This window comes from Haliotis rubra, unplaced genomic scaffold, assembly GCF_003918875.1.
Source record: "Haliotis rubra isolate DU_JTF1 unplaced genomic scaffold, ASM391887v1 Scf26, whole genome shotgun sequence".
Classification (NCBI taxonomy): Eukaryota; Metazoa; Mollusca; class Gastropoda; order Lepetellida; family Haliotidae; genus Haliotis; species Haliotis rubra.
In genome coordinates, this window is record NW_025766669.1 from 1,294,998 (window position 1) to 1,315,671 (window position 20,674).

At 41.2% G+C, this 20,674-nt stretch overlaps 1 protein-coding gene and 1 long non-coding RNA gene across 2 annotated transcripts; both read left to right on the forward strand.

Annotated features, from left to right (window-relative positions):
* The first annotated feature begins 5,670 nt into the window (after window positions 1–5,670).
* On the forward strand, window positions 5,671–14,476 carry LOC124280043. Its single transcript, XR_006899559.1, has 2 exons — window positions 5,671–5,709; window positions 13,077–14,476. It is a non-coding gene; the product is annotated as an uncharacterized LOC124280043 (long non-coding RNA).
* Window positions 6,034–12,480, forward strand: LOC124280042. The gene is made up of 4 exons (XM_046715920.1): window positions 6,034–6,297; window positions 7,233–7,324; window positions 8,561–9,427; window positions 10,710–12,480. Exons 2-4 carry the CDS (start codon window positions 7,247–7,249, stop codon window positions 12,381–12,383), a joined length of 2,619 nt encoding a protein of 872 aa, XP_046571876.1. The 5' UTR covers window positions 6,034–6,297; window positions 7,233–7,246; the 3' UTR covers window positions 12,384–12,480.
* Window positions 14,477–20,674: the final 6,198 nt, after the last annotated feature.

The following is a 20,674-nucleotide window of genomic DNA, read 5'->3' on the forward strand; positions in this document are numbered from 1 at the left end:
ATCCTTAATTTGGTAAAGCTATCGTCTGTCACGGGTCTCTCGTGGGTGTTTGGTCTTCTGGGGTCATTATTCTCAATTGAAGCATTCAAGTACGTATTTGTGGTCCGCAGCTGGGCAAGGCGTGCTTATCTTCCTGAGCTTTGTGTTAAACAAGCGTGTCTTTAAACTGCTTCTTGGTCGTTGTTGTCCAAACCAGCGAGAGAAACGAGACAGGTCAACTTCGTATACTACATGTGGGACTTCGAACATCTCATCCGATTCAACCGTAACATCAATGTAGGGCGTGGTAAGTAATGTTAATCAATATGAGTCCGCTCATTGCAATAGCCTCGTTTGAACCGCAGACCCGCAGCTGAAAACAGCCGTCCAGTGAGATTACATTCACGAGGGAAAGCGAAAGCTTGTGGAGAGCTGGTGAACCAGACAGACGTCACATCCGAAAGCTTTCCAATGGAGTCCGGGGTATTCACCATAGATAGAGTAGAAGCAGAATAGAGAAATGTTACTCTGGATCATCGAGGATGTATTGTTCAGTGTTAAGACGAGTGTGTTGGTGGTCACCCGTGGAGATATTGGTTAGAATTCATCTTCAGCAACCCATGCGTCGTAAGAGGCGACTGACGAGATTGGATGGTCATGTTCGCTAACTTTGTTGACATATGTCATCGGTTCCAATTTGCGTAGATTGATGCTCGTGATGCCAATCACTGGATTGTCTTGCCCGGACGAAATAATTTACAGGCCGCAGTCATATAGCGGTAATATTGCTGAGTGCTATGTTAAACAACAACCAGTGATGGGAACACCACCTTGAACACCTTTATCGGTATATGATATAGTACTTTCTTTCTCCGGGTGTGAGACAATTAGTGCAAGCGGAATGCAAGATCAAACCCCTTGTGATATCAAATCTGAGCTGTTTTGGCTTCCGTCACATGCATGCGGCTTAGCTTCGGGGGGCTTTAGGGTGGGAAAACGTGACGACACCCGCACGTGTTGCACATGACGTGAAAACCAAGACACAGGGCTTTCGATCCATAGTAACAACAAAACCCTGTGGTCGATGTACGAAACATAACAAACACCTGCAGCGTGAAATACTGCCGTAAATCGGGTCAAATCGGGCTTAAAAGCGGTCCGGCTTCGAACCCGTTAAAGACAGGTCACTTCTGATGATACCACCAGTTGGCCCTGGGAACCAGCTTCACGTCGATGTTCAACATGTCAATGGGTTGTGTATAGTCGTCGTCCACGCGACGTTTGAACAACAGCACCCACCGTTTCTGGCCCCTGATATAGGGCCTCAGTGTGCTATTCAGGTCTCAGACGACTACCACTTTTGGGGCGTGAGGTAAAGTGCTGACAAATCTAAACACGCAATCGGTTTCTGTAGTGTCAAAGGGACACAACTCTAGACTGCAAACTGCGATGCCTCAGACGACTGGTCCATCCGTGGCCCCTTTGTTGGGATGAATTTCTTCATTCAGTCATTTAGTACGCCACTTATGTTTTTATCCTGTAGTGTTTATTAACACATTTCTTGTTTAGCCTGGTTCTCGGGTTCTGCTGCGCTACGCATCGTCTGTACCGAAGCGTAGCGCAGCACACCCCGGGAACCAGGCTGATTCAATGTTCAGCATGTAGATGTCATCAGTTTCATGTAAGTAAGCTCATATGTGTCCTACACCTTTTGTTTTTTGTATGTAACTGAAAACAACATTGTAAGCATTTTGCATATATACGTTTTGATTTATTTCTGAATGGAAAATGAATTTTGATCAGACGAAATAAAATAAAATTGAAATAGAAGTCAAAATTTATTTCATTATTAAGTCAATGGGTTACCTCCTATTCCATTTTGACCGAGAAAGGGTAGGTCCACATGAAAAGCTTTGATTCATATATTTAAAAGATGCATGTATATTTACCTATATCCTGTGAAATATTCAGTACGTGCTTTGAATAAAGATGTTTTTAGTCACTGAATGGTTCTTTTAGCCTGTATTCTATAATATACATATACAATTAGTACTGACACTCACAAGTCCACGATTCCACAAATGGGTACAATGTGTGAAACCCGTTGCTGGTGTCCCCAGCCAAACTCAACCCATTCCCTCGCTCGTTTATAAGTCAGTGCAGCTAGACATGCCATGCTCTTCCTGAAGGTCCTGGTTAGAATGAACCTTCAGTAACCCATGCTTGTCGTAAGATGCGAATAACGGGATTGGGTGGTCAAGCTAGCTGACTTGGTTGACATATATATGTCATCGTATCACAATAGCGTAGATCGATGCTCATGCTGTTGATCACTTGATTGTCTGGTCCAGACTCTATTATTTACAGACCTACACCATATAGCTGGAACATTGCTGAGTGCGGCGTAAAACTAAAGTCAGTCACTCACTCTTCCTAACGAAATTACAAATCATCCAGCGCAAAGGAAGGACGTAATGAGAAGACAGTGGCCATAACGTACTTTTGACGTGAATGTTATTTTACACAGCATTCAGCAATAGTCCAGCTACATCGAGTCTTGACCATGCAAACTAGAAAAGGAGTGGAACAGGACCAACCTCTAATCCAACTGATACCCATTTAAGTCAGCTCCAGCTACAAGAGGACGGTAGGGTGGCCTAGTGGTTAAAGCGTTCACTGGTCGCACCGAAGACATGGGTTCGATTCCCCGCATGGGTACAATGTGTGAAGCCCATTTGTGATGTTTTCCGCCGTGATATTGCTTGAATATTGCTGAAAGCGGCGTAAAACTGAGCTCACTCACTCTCCCACCAGGTACAAGCATGAGGTACTGCCCATCTTTTCTGACCAAGAATACCAAATGTAATAAACCAAAGCTTGAATGCTTCATCACCGGTATCGGATCGCATTTTGGTTCATCAGGAGGGGGCGGTGGGGTAGCCTAGTGGTTAAAGCGTTCGCTAGTCACGCCGAAGGCTCGGGTTCGATTCCCCACATGGGTACAATTTGTCACTCATCAGAAAGCTCACCTGACACGGCTTTCCAAGGAGAATATAGGAGAAAGTATATGTTGCTTTTGTTTTCATTCAGGAAAAGAATAAAATCATGAAAAGTGCATGAAAACCCCTCCTAAAACAATAGGTCAGCTTGATCTTTCTATACCTACATTTATCAACAAATTGTTTCCGACTATATCTACATCATAAATTCATTCAAAGACTGTTAAAAAGTAAACAACCGTTTTTCATTTTCAAATATTTTGTTATCGTTATTTATTATCTTTTTGTATATATTATTTATTGTTTATTGCCTCTTGTTTCTTGAGGTTGGAGACACATAAAAATATAGATGGCCGAATCGTATGTACCCGTATTTTACAACATCGGTATGGATACATCCATAACAGCCCCATCGATATTGATGTTAGGGCAACATTGGTTTATACTTTGTTTCTCGCGGACTGGGTGCGGTGGGGTAGCCTAGTGGTTAAAGGGTTCGCTCGTCACACCGAAGGCTCGGGTTCGATTCTCCACATGGGTACAATTTGTCACTCATCAGAAAGCTCACCTGACACGGCTTTCCAAGGAGAATATAGGAGAAAGTATATGTTGCTTTTGTTTTCATTCAGGAAAAGAATAAAATCATGAAAAGTGCATGAAAACCCCTCCTAAAACAATAGGTCAGCTTGATCTTTCTATACCTACATTTATCAACAAATTGTTTCCGACTATATCTACATCATAAATTCATTCAAAGACTGTTAAAAAGTAAACAACCGTTTTTCATTTTCAAATATTTTGTTATCGTTATTTATTATCTTTTTGTATATATTATTTATTGTTTATTGCCTCTTGTTTCTTGAGGTTGGAGACACATAAAAATATAGATGGCCGAATCGTATGTACCCGTATTTTACAACATCGGTATGGATACATCCATAACAGCCCCATCGATATTGATGTTAGGGCAACATTGGTTTATACTTTGTTTCTCGCGGACTGGGTGCGGTGGGGTAGCCTAGTGGTTAAAGGGTTCGCTCGTCACACCGAAGGCCCGTGTTCGATTCTCCACATGGGTACAATGTGTGAAGCCCATTTCTGGTGTCTACCGCCGTGATTTTGCTGGAATATTGCGCACAAAACACCCTGTGACTTCACATAATAGGATGTGGTAGTAACTGTTACACTTTCCGACCTAAAGCACCTCCCGTCTGTTACCACATTCGTAGCTACTCGTCCCTTTCAGTAACCTGAAAGAAGACTCGTACCCCTCTCGTAGCCATTTTACTGAACTTGACTCTGCGCGCAAAAGTGCAGCGAGAAAAAAATAGTCTAGTCGCCGAACTATTACAAGGGCATGGAACTCTAGTTTACTTGGAAAACAAACATGGCATCCACATCAAGGAAATTACCTCAAAGGGTATGTTTAACCAGAGACCATATAATAGAGGGACGGCCCTCCCCAACAGTTTATCACTAACCATCAGCGCTACGGCCTGGCATGCAACTGATACACATCGACACCCCGCTGCTAACTTCCCTCTACCGGTACACATGCGCAACAGATGCGCAGACATTCGCAAATGAGCTCTCTGGTAACCACGTAAACAATATTGCGTAATATCCGGGCCGAGAGTTAATTCCCTTATATGGTCTCTGGTTTAACACGCTTAAATACTTTCCTACGCCATAATGTTAATATATCCTGCTTATAAGATTCAGGAAACCCAGGAGGACTATGCAATAATTAAACTATACTTGAAGTGTCTGGGAAAAAAATATGCAAAATTATGAAAATTATTTCAGCTAACTATTTTGTCCCATTTTCTTCTCCTACATACGCGCATTCTGATTGGCTAGGGGAAGATGTCTCCCGGACATGGCTACGAGAGGGGGACGAGTAGTTACGGATGCTGTTACCATTGTATTGCTTCCTTGTCTTGACAATAGCACTTATATATTTATACATCTCACTTCCTACTACGTGTCACTAGGGCATCTCTAGAACACTGACCACACACACCGAGACAACAAGTGTACCACTGGCAAACAAAAAGTTGTTTAAAAAACCATCATGCAATATTGTGCTATTTTCACGCCTCACACCGAGGGGTGACAAACGGCTGGTGGAACAGAGTTATTGAACCCAAACGGACTCTAATATCTTCAAGAGGGGGGCGGTTGGGTAGCCTAGTGGTTAAAGCGTTCGCTCGTCACGCCGAAGAAATAATAAAAATAACCCATGGTTGTCGTAAAAGGCAACTAGCGGGATCGGTTGGTCAAGCTCGCTGACTGGGTTGACACATGTCATTGTATCCCAATTGCGTAGATCGATGCTCATGCTGTTGGTCACTGGACTGTCTGGTCCAGACTCGATTATTTACAGACCGCCGCCAGATAATATTGCTAAATGCGGCATAAAACTCAACTCACTCACTCAAGATAGGAAGGAAAAAAAACAGGAGAGAAAGGAAAGAGGTGAGGGGAGGCGAAATTGGGTTTAACGTCGTGCTTGAGAATATTTCGCTCATATGACGACGTGCATGCGTGTGTATGTGTATGTGCGGCTGCTTGTACTAGCCCAGACTGATGCTGGTTTTATAGTGCTAGCCCACTGAGATACCATGCCGCAGTGAAGCAGGAATACCCCACTCAGACACATTATACTGACTCCGAGCCGACCAGTCCTTGTTGTACCCATTAATGCCGAGCGCCAGGCAGGGACCATCAAGTACCATAATATTATTTTAACGTCTTTTGGTATGACGCGGTCGGGGATCGAACCCGCGACCTTTCGCTGTCCGGACGGACGCTCTAACCACTACACCACGGATGCGGTCTAGAAAGGAAAGAAGAAATGGCAAGGGAGGAAGGGGTGGGTGTGAGGGGTGCGTATCATTTCCCTATTTTAACTAGTACCACATGTTCACGTTTCCCTTGTGGCAGGATCAACCACTGAGTCAGACTCGTCACTAATTGCCAGTGATACATAAACACATGATCACGATATACACTTAGTTTGACTCGTAAATCGACTCTGCCTATAGTTGAGATATATTTCATATACATCTGAAGAGGGTTGCGACTTTTATTAGAAAATGTATGGTAATTTTATTTCACATAGACGAGACATACATATACATGTTCCTATTTATGTTTTTCTTTGCTTAAAACTGTTGTTGTTGTCAGACGTATCCCAATCTAACAGGATATAGTTCAAGGAAATAGAATAATGCGTTTTTCACGCATACAGTTTAAGTGCATTTGTTTGTTTGGCCTGACAGAAGAATGGTACATTTCACCGGCTGTTAACATCACAGTAAGTACTCAATATTACATTATTCTGCTCTAGTGTGTTGGATTTCGTTTAAGGTTGCAATGAGTCATATTCCAGCTATGTAACAATGTTCTCTAACTAGTCGAGTAAATGGTCGTCTCGATCTTCGCACGTGAGATACGAAGGCATGCATCAGCTGTGTTAGACTAACGCTTAGTCTCTGAATATATATAATTTTGATAGTAACAAAGAAGCCCATTTAAATTGAAAAGGAGCCCTAGGGAGACCAGAGATTCAGAACCTGAGGAAATCTAGACTTGCTTTATTTAGGGCTTTAGCACTGCAGAGAGAGCTTGGCAGTAGGAAAAATAATGTGGTTCAGGAACTGTGAGACAGACTACAACTGTGTCAGCGAGCCTTGCCACGCTATTCCTTAAGGCGAGTCGTGGGACAGATATTGGTTGCTGAAGATCTACCCTGATCTTCACTGTGATGTTCGTTAGAGTTTACATATTTGTTACTTTACGCCTTCTTTCAATATTCTGTATATGCTATAACTGCGAGTGATGACTGATATATGCTAAGCTTCAGATGGGGGAGGTCGGGTAGCCTGATGGTTAAAGCCATTTTCTGGTGTCCCCCGCCGCAATATTGCTGGAATATTACGCGATTTCATGGAATCTTTAATTGAAAATAATCTCTTGTTTTGCACCTAAGTGAAATCATTTTAGGCCCCACACATCACACAGAAATGCTAAAAGCATTAATCCTTCGGTCATACATAGCTCACATATTAAGATAAAAACGATTTTCCGATTTCAAAGCAGAAGTCTACTACACCACAAAGTTTTTACGTATGCGTAAGCCATTTGAGTGGATTGCCTCACCCCAAAAATATGTATGACCAGGAATTGACACAAAAATCTTTACATATGATAGGCCGTTTTTCTTTAACTTATCTTTAATTGATATTTCAGAATATTAAGGGAAAATGCTGGCGAAAAACAAAATGCTGTTAAACGTTCTGCTGCTATTGCTGGCGATCCAGAATCTACACGTTATGACACTCGTAAGTAAATTTTATTGCATAGAAAATGTTACGACACTAATTTTGTATGGCCAGAAGTTTGTTTAAGGTCGAGAGATATAGACAACACTAATTAATTTTATCCCTTTCCTTTCGTTTGTGTAAACATGTGATCTGATAAGCAATTCTTCGGTGAAATCCAAATTTTGTGTAATAGACTATAATACTTCCAAATACCCTGTAGTGTAACTGTAAACCGGACGATTTAAAGCACATGACTTGTAAAACCCCCGTCTACATTATAGATGTCACCCCTCCACGACGCCGATATTTTGAAATTCACTCCATGGCAAAGTGTCGCATATACTGATGAATTTATTAAATACTAGTTTGTAATTGTTTTCTCCTTTCTCGCCCTGCATTGCATGATCAGGGACGTTAGCAGTAGTGGCCATGCTATGGCCGGCATGTTTCTACCACTGGGTGCACATCGCTCTATGCGAAAATATTACTGTCAAATGTACCCAACTTCCGGTTGATGTAGCCAATCAAAACAAAATGGCAAATGGCCTGATAGCCGGTTCTCGGGCTCTGCTGCGCTAACGCTTTGACACTGTCGATACCCCGGGAACTAGGATGGTGGCTTGGACCAAGTGATTAAGAAATGAATTCGAATTCGAGATACCTATACCGTTATTGTCAGAATTTATTCTGAACACCACCCCCCCCCCAAACACACACACACACACACACACACACACACAACAACAACAACAAAAAAGCAACACGTAGCAGATGAATGTAAGGGAGGTAACTCCGCAAGTATACCATACCATGGTGGACTTGTGATTCAACAGGTATATTTAGAGTTAACTCCCCTGTTCCTTCACTCCATTAAACCGGAAGCTGGCAGGGGGAATGGAGGCGAAGAATGATTTGATATGCCACGAGTTGCGCTTAAAATGTTGAATGAAATATGTTTTACGTGAGTAATTATTAATATGATGTTGGAAAAAATCTGAGAGCACAACCCTGTGAGAAAATGTGTGAGTACCTTTTATCGTGGCACTATTCTATTTTGACTTTACAAATAATTTTCGAACGGAAGCGAGGAAAGTACAATACCAAGCTTTGGTCACGTTGCTCGCATATATTAAGACTGGTACTTTTCTCTGTGTTGCGCAACCCTATTTGCGCTGCAGTTTGTCTGTGCTTAAATATAACAGTTCAGTTTAATTAAATTGGTCCAATCATCTGATGCTTATTTTTCATTTTCAGAAAACCCAGGGATCTTCTGATGATGACATTGGTGAACTAATTTTTAGTTACGAAATAAAGTATTGCGAATCCAGATGTTCAGCGACAACTCGAAATGATGCCATGTCCCCGTTTCCGGCAAATGACAGCGTGTGCCCACGTTGTTTCTGTGACAAGAAGTGTGGAGACTTTGGTGACTGTTGTCCTGATCTCAAATTTGGCAAAGAAGAGTACAAGCTAGAGTGTGTTGAATTATCTCAAGGATTTTCTGAGGCCATGCGCATCTATGTGGTGACACGGTGTTCCCTTGGAGATGAGCAATATTCGGAAGAACTCGCTTGGAAATGCAACACTTCCAAAGAAAACGTGCCAGTTTCCATTCGAAGAGAAAACTCGACTTCCTTAACTTTTAGAAATAAATATTGTGCGCAATGTCATGGTTTTGAACATTTTCAAACATGGGACATAGGTATTGCGTGTGACCAATTTCCAGAAGAAATCAGCAATATCTCCGAGCCAGCGAATATATATGAGTGGTTACAAACATCGGATGTGTGTAAAATTGAATATCTCGTACCTACGAACATTTCCACTCGAATGTGTTCTGAAATCTCTGAGTGTAATGTCACAGGGCATTGGGGGTTAAAAAATGATTCAATTGAGGCTGCATGTCTTGCCTACAGTCATGTCACTAGCTGGGGTTATCAGAATATATTCTGCCACATTTGCAATGAAGGTTACATTACGGAACCGTGCTGTTTGCAACCCGGTATTCGCACGATGAGGGTCAAGTCGTTGACTGGATTGTTGCAGTTTGAGGAGGAACACCTGGATTTGCCACCTGTTGAGAATAAATGCCTTGGAGGAGAATACCACGACAGGCTCACGGTGAGTGAAGACTGATTGTTTTCGTCGTTGGGCATGGCTGTTGTGCGTGCGTGCGTGTGTGTGTGTACAGATGACGATGTGCGTTTGGATTTTTTTAGGGTATGTAGATGTGATGTACATTTGTATGATGTTGATGTGGATCGTGTGATGTGGATCGTGTGATGTGGATCGTATTATTGTTGATGTAGTATGGTGTTGTTGGCGTGGTGTGGGTGTGGGTGGGTGTTGTTGGTGTGGGTGGGTGTTGTTTGGTGTGGGTGGGTGTGGATGGGTGTTGGTGTGTGTTCGGGTGGGTGGGTGTGGATGTGGGTGGGTGTTGGTGTGGATGGGTGTGGGTGTGGATGTGGATTAAGAAGAATTTGAAGATATGGATGAAGAAGATGTTTATGTTGATGTTGGTGTTGTGGGTGTAAGTGTGTTGTGATTGGCTATGGCTGTGGGTGGGTATGGATGTGGATGTAGATGTTGGTGTACGTGCAGGTGTAGCTGAAACTAAGGGTGTTTTGGATGTATATGTTATCGTGAATTTGGTAGGTGAGGGTGTTGATGTGAATTTAGATATAAGTGTAGTTGTATGTAGAGGTGGGCGAGGATGTAGATGTGGATGTGGATGTAATTATCGCCGATGCTGCCGGTGCTGTAGATGTGGATGTGGAATATAAGTTCCGAAATGTATGTAGATATGATTGTTTTGTTCGGGGATGTAGATGTGCGTGATGTTGTGGGTACAGATGGGGATCTTGTGGATGTGGTTGTTGTTGTTGTAACTTGTTGTTGTTGACGTCGGATGTTAATGAGACTGAGCGCAGTTGTAAATCGTCGACGGTTGCCGTATTCTTCCCCACACATCTCGAATACGACCTAAATTGACAATTTCCGAACGCAGGAAAAAGCGCCGTCATTATATTGTTGTTCTTTGATGTTAATATTTTACCTACCCCTTTTGTCTGCTTTTTCGGAATGTTTTCGAAATTGAATTATCCTTTCGGAAATCAGACATCTAACTGGTTCATTAAACCAAGTGTCCTTCATTTAGTTTAGGCAGTTCATAGCAACAAATCTAGTAAAAGAGTTTAATTAGATTGAAGCTTATGACTATGGTATAATGAAAGACGTCTCTTTTAATCAATATGATACAGATTGCTACTAACATTATTAACTCCACTGCGTGTTACTAGGTTTCATATTTATATATTCAAGAAACAACAGCCTTCAACAAGAAAAATGAAATATTCAATAAATAATGAACCAACATCACTGAACTGATTTTATTTCCTTGCAGGACCGATGCCATAAAATACTTTGCCCTCCGTTTCAACACCTGAAGAATAGAGAATGCAAAGACATTTTCGCGCCCTTTGTAAGAATGTCGGAGTATTTTATTGATATTTTTCTAGTCCCTATTGTAACAAAGACCTTTAAAACAGCCAATTTGACTCAGATTACCCGTGTATTGGCAGATTACTACATCTCAAAAATTCTCGGAAATGATACAGCAACGGAGAAGGTGGTTGTCACCGTTAATATCAAGAACTCTTCAGATGCTGATCCAGTATTGAACAAGGGCGATAATTACAACGAAATTAATGCTTCCGATATTTCCAGCATAGATGTCAGGTTATATTTTGCTGTTAATTTTACCACTGCAGATTCCTTTGCAGTTTTTGCCGAACGCTTATCAAACCTTCTTTTTGGAGATGCATCTCATTCCGACGAGGCAATGAACATTTCTTTGCGTGCTCTCTACAAAGACATGCTGCCAGATTTGCAGCGCAGTACTAATTATACTTCGGTATATGAGCCTGATGAGATCGATGAAGATACTTTTAGAGCCTTTCCAAGAAGGTACATCACACGTAAATGCCCCCACGTGTTGTACCCTCAATCTGACTACACACTGGACAGTACAAATGCATTGCTGAGGAATAGCAGTTCGCCTATTCCAGAAGTCAATTTTACTCTTACTGAAGATTTAGGTATTTTGGTATGCCTATCAACGCTTGAAGATTTACAGTTCGAGGTACGCAATGACAGTGAAGGTATTGCGAATGCTGACTTAGAACAAAGCTACGATATTCTTACCATTCTTACAACAGTTTGTTTGTCTGTGAGTATGTTCTTCCTGGCAGTGTCATTTTTGGTGTATATAACGCTGGCTCCGTTACGTACTCTGCCAGGGTGCCTCTTGATGAGTTTGATGGTTTCTCTTTTCTTTGCACAAGGTTTATTTCTATTTGGGGCAGGTGCTCACGATAATACCGTAGTATGTCAAATAATGGGTGTATTGATACATTATTTCTGGATGGCCAGCTTTGCATGGATGGGGGTCAACACCTTTCACGTTTTCCGAGTATTTCGAAACATTTTGTCTTCGGTTAACCTATCCGGCAATAAAAGGAAGATCTTTTTCAAGTACGTTGCCTTTGCTCACTTGACACCAGCTGTTATTGTTGCCGTAACCATTCTGACGAATTATTTCATGTCTGGTAAATCAACAATAGGATACAGTGATAGCGGAGAAATCTGTTTCCTCAATCCTGGCATTGTTTCCTTGGTAGCGTTCGGCGCCCCAATTTTTACCACTGTCGTCTTTACCATCGTGTTCTTTGTGTCCTCTATGACAGCTTTTAGACGATTGTCAAAAGATCGGGTACAGGCAGGGAAAAAAGAGCAAGGAACCCTTCTTCATATGTTAAAATTAGCCTCCATAAGTGGTATGTCGTGGTTATTTAGCCTTTTTGAATACCTATTTAAAATCAAAGCATTCAGTTATGTTTTCGTGATCCTTGCTGGTGGGCAAGGTCTGTTAATATTCTTGAGTTTTGTATTCAAACTGCGTGTGTTAAAGCTGTGTATGAAAGGTGGAACGAGATCTGTTTCCAGCAGCAGTAAACGTGTAACCTCAAGGGTAACATCAAGTTCAAATGTTTCCTCCGGCACGAGTCCCCGTGCTTAATCCAGGTAAACCCTTGTTCAATTTCTCAACCGTGAAGATACGGGTTCGTATTAATCTTCAGTAACCCATGCTTGTCGTTTGAGGCGACTAATGGGATCGGGTTAGGGTCGCTGACTGGGTTGTCACCGTATCCCAGTTGCGTAGATCGATGCTCATGCTGTTGATCCCTGGATTGTATGGTCCAGATCCGATTATTTACAGACCTCCGCCATATAGCTGGAATATTGTTGAGTGCGGTGTAAAATTAAACTCACTCACTCACTTGTTCAATTTCTTCACCGCCATATAGCTGGAATATTGCCGAGTTCGGCGTTAAACAACAAACAGCGGTAAAACACCAAAGACTTTGGGCTATTTGGATCCGTTTCTCTCCGTCACGACAAACTAAAATTAATAATTCCCCATTTATCCGAGAATTGGTCCCCTGTAACTTAGGCCTGTCGTGCGAGACTTGCTCGTGTGGACAAGGTTCAGTAAACTAGCCAGTTGTGTGTCATGTCACCCAGCAGCTTAGGGGGATCAACAGTCATGCTTGATTGATTGTGCAAATACCGTTACCCGTGTCATCACACCATGGCAGCAAATGATTACAATCACAGGTTCGTCTGGTCATGCCAAGTGTTTCAATGGCTGTAGTGTAGCTGAATGTTACGGAGTGCCGCACGTTGTCAACCAAAAAAGCATGCAATACAGTTGGCAACAGAATATCATCTAAGATTTTACAAAAACTAATCACAACACGTACTTTCAGTTTACCTTAACTCGGTGCATTGCCTGTTAATGTTGTTCATTGGGATACTTGCAAACAGTAAAGTATTCAGAAACCTGATTTTTGTTTTTATTGTTGAAAATCCGGACTGGTAATTTTTAAAAGTTACCAGTCCGGCTGTCTGGCTTGGAATTTTGGGAGCTTTAAACACTGGCTAGAAGCGGCGTAAAACTAAACTCACTCACTCATGATCACGCACTCATTTCTACAGTTGCCAGCCGAATATCATCTGAAATACCTATCAATACGCTAAGTGTTCATTCCATGTTCTACTTGTTGATGTTTATTGTAGCTGTACATTATTTACATATATCAAAACACTAATGAAATCAAGTTAATAAAATCATTACAACTGTATGTTCCAAATAAATGAACTCGCGTGTCTTGTCACAAGATGTGTGACAATCTCCCAAAGTTTTAAAAAATAAATTTCAGCTACAAACTACACGAAATTGCAAGTAATCAGACAAGCTATTACCATCACTCTTTCAGAGTAACATATTATATAATAATTATTTACTCTAGGGACATGAAATTTATGAATGTTAGTGTGTATATATATTATCGACCGCAGCCCATAATATCTGTAAATGCAATGAAATATCAGCGTTCGAAATACCTGCCTGCCCGACCGCCCGGGACGGGTTATTTTCAACACGGACAGACAGATTCTCAAATTCACCTGCCCGACGGTCGGGTTAAAATTTAGACATGTATATGAAGATATTTTGTGAACAGGTAAGTTTTGGTCTGGGCTGGCAAGTTCTACATCTAACCAGCACTGTGGTCTGGCTGAAAGGTTTGAGAGTTTCATACCCAGGAAATATATAGAATATTGTTTTTATGAATTCTTGGTTTGTTTTCATTCATCCGTTTTGTAGAACTGTATATAGCTAGTGAGATATTTTTAAATTATTATATAATTGTGTATGATATTCATTTACGATGTTACCTATGTAAAGTCTGTGACGTAGACTCCATGTCTGTTATAAAGTGCTGTAATTAAAACTATTCTATCTATTACGTTTCCTTTTGTGTTCATTATTATGCCTGTTATATACATTGTGAATATGTTTGTACATAGTGCTTTAAACAAATTATATTCATTATTCTATAAATTAGATGATAAACATTTCGTTTTTCGTTTGTATCCTCACTGTAGATTCGACTCCCTGTAATTGAAATACATGTTGCTGAGCAATCCCAGCCTCCCATTCTATCAGTGTCGTTTAAATTTCAGCCTTCAATTCAATACTATTTTTTTCCTGCTCCAACAATGTCACCCATTTTTCGGTTAAAGTTCAGATTAAACTGTTACCAAATCTTCCTGGTTCTTGGGGTCTGTGCGGAAGTGGTGTGTATTTAAAGATTTACATGTGATGTACAATGGAAACCCTCGACAATGTATACGTGCATTGTCTGTGGTACATTTCCTACAGTGACTGTACCTTCTCACCCTCACATTTATGTTAGCACGTTTGTGAGTGAGTGAGTTTAGTTTTACGCCGCACTCAGCAATATTCCAGCTACAGCGCCGGTCTTTAAATAATCGAGGCTGGACCAGACAATATCACGTTTGTGCTTCGTGCGACTCAGTTACTAATCCAGAACAATGGTAAAACATGCCGTGTGTACCATGTCGTATTGAAAACACCTTCTCCCAGTCTGAGTTCGAATCACAGGCTCGTTTAGGTTTGTTTGCGCCATACCCTTGGTCGTGAATTTTTACCAGCGTGTTAAGGCCTTCACCACCCACGCCTTTCTCCTACAGTAAGATTACCCCGTGATATAACTCAAATAGGGGCGTTTTACCAAATTCACTCACTCACTCTGAACATGTTCCTTATTTCTGTACAATTTCTTAACTCCTTTGTTCCCTTTGTTAACCTCAATGAATTGAGTAATGTACTACCAATGTCTAGAGTATGAGTGGGTGTGAGTGTGAGTGAGTGTGTGTGTGTTTTGTTTGTTCTCTTTACCCAATGATCAACCCTGTCTTCTTTTCTTTCGAGTGAGTGAGTGAATTTGGTGTTCGCAGCTTTTAGCAATATTCAAGCAACATCACGGCCGGGGCTTCACACATTGTACCCATGTGGGGAATCGAACCCAGGCCTTCGGCGTGACGAGCGAACGCTTGAACCACGAGGCTATCCCACCGCCCCCTTTTCTTAGTACAGTTCAATACTTGCGTTATGAGTGAGGGGATTAAGCCGTATGTTGTGTCGGCCTCCCGCAGCCATCTAAACTGACGTCGAAAAGTAAGTAAGTACACTAAACGCCAAAAGAAACGTTACTCTCCTACCTTTATGAATTACTGAAAAACTATCAAAGATATGTTAGAAGGTATTAGTTTTCAAGAAAGCTTAACAACACAGCTTTATGCAAATCACGAAAAGAAATTCTCAAATGCATTCATATTTAGGTGAAATGCATCTCTTTCAGAAGAGTTAAAATGTCCTATATTTGTCCATGCCGAAATATACCAATAACAGTGATTTAGATGTCCAAAAGAAAGGATGAAACACAATTCTGCTTTGGGACAATGATAAACCATTTAAAGTCACCATTTTTCAACTGTGTAAAATTGTAAAATAATCATTCCTATGATTTCAGTCTTTTAAAGCATTTTCTGCTGATTTGCATTAGTGAAAACAAGTATTGTGAAAAAATGTATAGGAACATGTCAAATTATCTTTGTTAACATTTTTGCTAGCAAAGTAGCATTTTTCAATTTTTCTGTATACACATAGCAATATCAATCGCCAAAACGCAGCAATATTCAAGCAGTATTTGCATCCATTTCACATGTAGAATGCTTCTATAGGGTATAAAGAGAGCCTAGAATATATGATATGATACACAAGTACGAGAAATATGCCACGATTAACATCTGAAGAGAGAGAAAGAGCCATTGGGATGGTGCAGATTGGGTCGACATACAATGCTGTTGCCAACGCCCTCGGATGCTACCGTATCACGGTTGTAACACTTATTCAGGGCTTCAGGCAGACTGGGGTTACCGTAGACAGACCAAGAAGTGGACCTACATACATCACAACACCAGCTGAAGACAGGTACCTCCGTCATTAAGGAAGGAGGTATTAGACGTTTCTTTTGGCGTTTAGTGTACATACCTGGTATTCTGGGGTTAACTTCCTAGCCACAAAATAAATATTTTAAAAAGTGTTTTGATTACATTTAATTTCATAATTATTGAGGATGCATTCATTTCATTTGTCGGAGGGTGTGGGGTTATAGTGGCAGTATTTAATAGATCATATTTCCACAACCAATAAACCATTTACTAGTATATACCTAGCGCCATGAAACAAGCACATTCAATGTACCATCCTCGCTCTTTCAGGGTGATGTGTATTCACTTCCCATACTTAATTTAGCATAGCAAAATGACTGAGTCTTGAATATGAGTGAGTGAGTATGATTTTATGCCGCATTTTGCAATATTCCAGCAATATCACGGCGGGGGACACCAGAAAATGGGGTTCATACATTGTACCCATGTGTTGAATCGAACCCAGGTCTTTGGCGTGACAGGGGAACGCTTTAACCCCAAGGCTACCCCACCGGCCCGTCTTAAACATGAACTGTAACAGGGACAGAATATGTTTTAGTACTATTACTTTATTCGTACTTAAAGACACCTGACTTGGTCGTTTGGTAATTATCTGATATCTTCTTTCCTAATTTGACATATTTCATGGGGTAACACCGCACACAATATATCATGCTTGCGGCATATAATCAGCTTATTTTAACAATACGATAAGGATATGGATAGGTTTGGGCATATATACTCTTTACAAAAAGTAGGGGAACATGAACTTTCAATTTGGATAGGACGTATAATATAAGCGTTAGCAAACTTTTCAAAGACAGACATATTGTAAACGCGCCACCATTTCTCTTTATCGCCACCCCTAAACACAACGCGTGAGATGCCCGCACACAAAGCAGTAGCCTCATACACGTGCATGGGATGTCATTCTTGATTTTGACGGTTTCCAAGGAGGTTGGAAAATCACCGACCATTATTTTGACAATCATCTTGCATCACACAGACGTTAGTGTTTGTTTCTAGCCGTTTGTCATACACCAATCATCTTTCAGAGCGATTACGGTACAAAGTACAAGTAGTGATGCACTCTCAAAACATTCATTATTATCATATCAACATTGTCTGACTCCGATATACCTCCCATATTTATCAATCGTAAATTTAAATGGACTTCCCCCTTTTTAAGAGTATATATGAATCACTTATTCGTAGACTCAAAACTTAATTCAGCATGTATTTTCGACCCGGAAATAAATTCTCGCTGATTGCTCATGCTTCCAACCTCCTTTCGTCTATCAACTAATATTTCCTTTAAGTACATGGCGTGATGCACGTAGCTTTAGACAGATATAGCTTCCAGGTTTTGAACAGGAAGATAGATCACGTACTCATAGGAGTATACCGTAAATAACAATTCAGTCCTGACATTACCCCTGTGAATCACATAACCTGCCACAATTAAAAACAGACTTAAAAAAGGTAGATCGGTGTCTTATGAAATCAACATTTCTCAAATTATTACAATGGAAAATGAATAAAGTGAGTCGTTTTTAGTCATATCACCATTCTCGGAGAATCATTGTTAAGGATTCCTAGAAAGGACATTGTCGCATTGTCGCGCTTTGAACAATATTCTTTTATTCATCCAAACGGTGACAAATGTGTGATGGTGTGTGGTCCTGTGCACAGAGCTCGGTCACAAGTCAGTTGAAGATAAGCAACGTTAGGCGCGGAGAGTACTTGGATGGGTGACCGTGTGTGACAGCTTGACTCTTCAGAGTTTCTAGGACTTCAGTCCTGCCACACAACGAAACGAAGCACATGTGATACATGTGGTCTCACCTTAGGCAAGTGAGTTTGATAAAAAATGCCTCTGTTTACCCAGCAGAAAATGGGTACCCGGTGAAGTAAGTCGTGAGACTATTAACCTTCTAGCACCTAACCCGTACCTTGGGTTATCCGGGGTAATAATGATCAGATTGTGCGCTTTGAGCAGGATATCTAGCCTTAAAAATATTCTTATTATATATGGCCAAAATGTCGCGTTGTCGCACTTTGGTTAATTTTGCCACTTTTTTGCACAGGCCCCCACTGCGGGTCAGAAAATCGATAAACTAGGCCCCGGTTTTGTATCAACACCCCCTACTATATAATATAGAAAGGTTCATCACAGAAATACGGTGACATGATCGAAAACCGGACAATTACGCACATGTCAATGAATATATCGTATTTTAAAGGTCTCACAAGTATCAAAAGCTTTTGTCCATATCTCCGATGTATGTATGAGGCATATACATGGGCTTTCCGTGGGGATGCATTTGATGGTTTTTATTAAATCGCCAAAGACCGAGTTGCTGTGCCGGAAGTGTACAAAACTAGCTCGACTTCACTACCTCCGGCGATATGATTGGCTAACACATTACACTGAATGAATGTGTTTCTTTAAAAAAATATTTGTACTCGTTTTTAAAATTATGCTTACCAAGAGAAAACATCAGATAGTGACATCTTGGATGATAGACGTTTGAGTTTCCCTCTCACTTTCGCACGTGCATTTGTTGTCATTTTATTTACCAATTTGATTGCGCTGACGACCTAGTTTTGTACACTTCCGGCACAGCAACTCGGTCTTTGGCGATTTAATAAAAAACATCAAATGCATCCCCACGGAAAGCCCATGTATATGCCCCATACATACATCGGAGATTCCATACAGTATTTCCTCGTCAAAGCGTATCATCATAAATCTCTTTATTTCTTGCATTGGTTCTGTCAATAAAGTGGAAATCAATGGTCCCATCGACACCGGGGAAGCATTACCGAAATAATGTTGAACATAAGTCGTGTACTGTGTGGCACGTGTTGGTTCGTGATGTGAGGAGTTTGCTGAATGAGTGAGTGAGTATAGTTTTACGCCGCTTTTAGCAATATTAAAGCAATATCACGGTGGGGGAAACCAGAAATAGGCTTCACACATTGTACCCATGTGGGGAATCGAACCCGGGTCTAAAGCGTGACACACGGAAGCTTTAACCACGAGGCTACCTAGCTGAATAATATCCGCAAACGGGAATACGTATAAAGGTATCATGGAAGCACAATGACTTGGTTTCGGTTGCACCCGAGGGGTAAGAATATAGCACCCCAGAAACCCTTGATGTAAGGGGGAACGGGTTGTCAGGTCAGCCCGGCACGTCTTTGCATCTCACCCGTGTGAGGACCCGGGACAATCTGGCTTGGATTTGGTCTTCAGCAACCAATGCTTTTCGAAAGAACTGACGAGCGGGATCGGGCGGTTAGGCTCGTTGATTTGTTTGATGCATATCATCGATATCGTATCCAAAATGTGCAGATCAATGCTCATGATGTCAATCACTTGATTGTCTGGTTCAGACGGACTTGATATTTACACACTGCCGTCATATATCAGGAATATTCCTGAGTGCGGCGTTAAACTACAAAGCCAAATGTGTGGAAGATGCTCATATTGTTAATCACTGGTTTGTCGGGTTCACATTCGAGTGCCTTCATACCGCCGTCACATAGCCTGACTATTGAAATGTTAAACAACAAACTTACAAACCTTTATACGCCTGTGAGGAAATAATCCCAAGTATTACTTCCCTATGTGAATATTTTTAAAACTATGTCATGAGTTCACGTGTTTCTTCCACACGCGCAAAACAGTATCAGACTTGTGTTTACTGCCTGCCGGAATATCAGTAAGTATCCAGTATTATTTTGAACGTGAGACAAATTATAGATGTCAAGTTCTTAATGATGAGGAAACGTTTTCATTATCTATACGTCAGTATACGCAATATGTAATTCTTAAGAAGCTTTTCGGTGGTGTGTTGCCAATAATTTAGCATCATTTAAATAAGCTGTAAGTTATACCAAGGCATATTGGCTTGATGTGAGAGGAGAGTCATTCATGAAATAATGTAACCCAGGATCATGTGTATGGTGTTTTCAAACATAGACAGATAAGCATGGGTTTCAACCACGCCAAGGGGACGCAACTCTGCACAAGGCGCAAATACGGCGCCATTGACGACTTAATCCATAATTTATGGCTGGTGGATGTGTGTGTGTGTGTGTGTGTGTGCGCGCGCGTGTGTGCGGATGTTCGAGGATGATAATTTGTATGGAAAAGCATGTACAATGTGAATGACCTCGCCTAAAATTTATGTACAAAGAAAGTGACCCCACCCCCCTGCATGTGATGTACAAATTGATGACCTCCCTCTAGTACATGTGTACAAAATTGATGAACACCCCCCCACACCCACCCCCATAACAAAATGGTAGACCCCGCCCCTCCTTAAATTCATAATCATCTCCCCAGCCATAAATTATGAACGGTCCCTAAATTACCACGAAATTCAATGACTATGAATTGATCTATGTTTTTGGCTACTTCAAATATGATGGTTCTTCCAG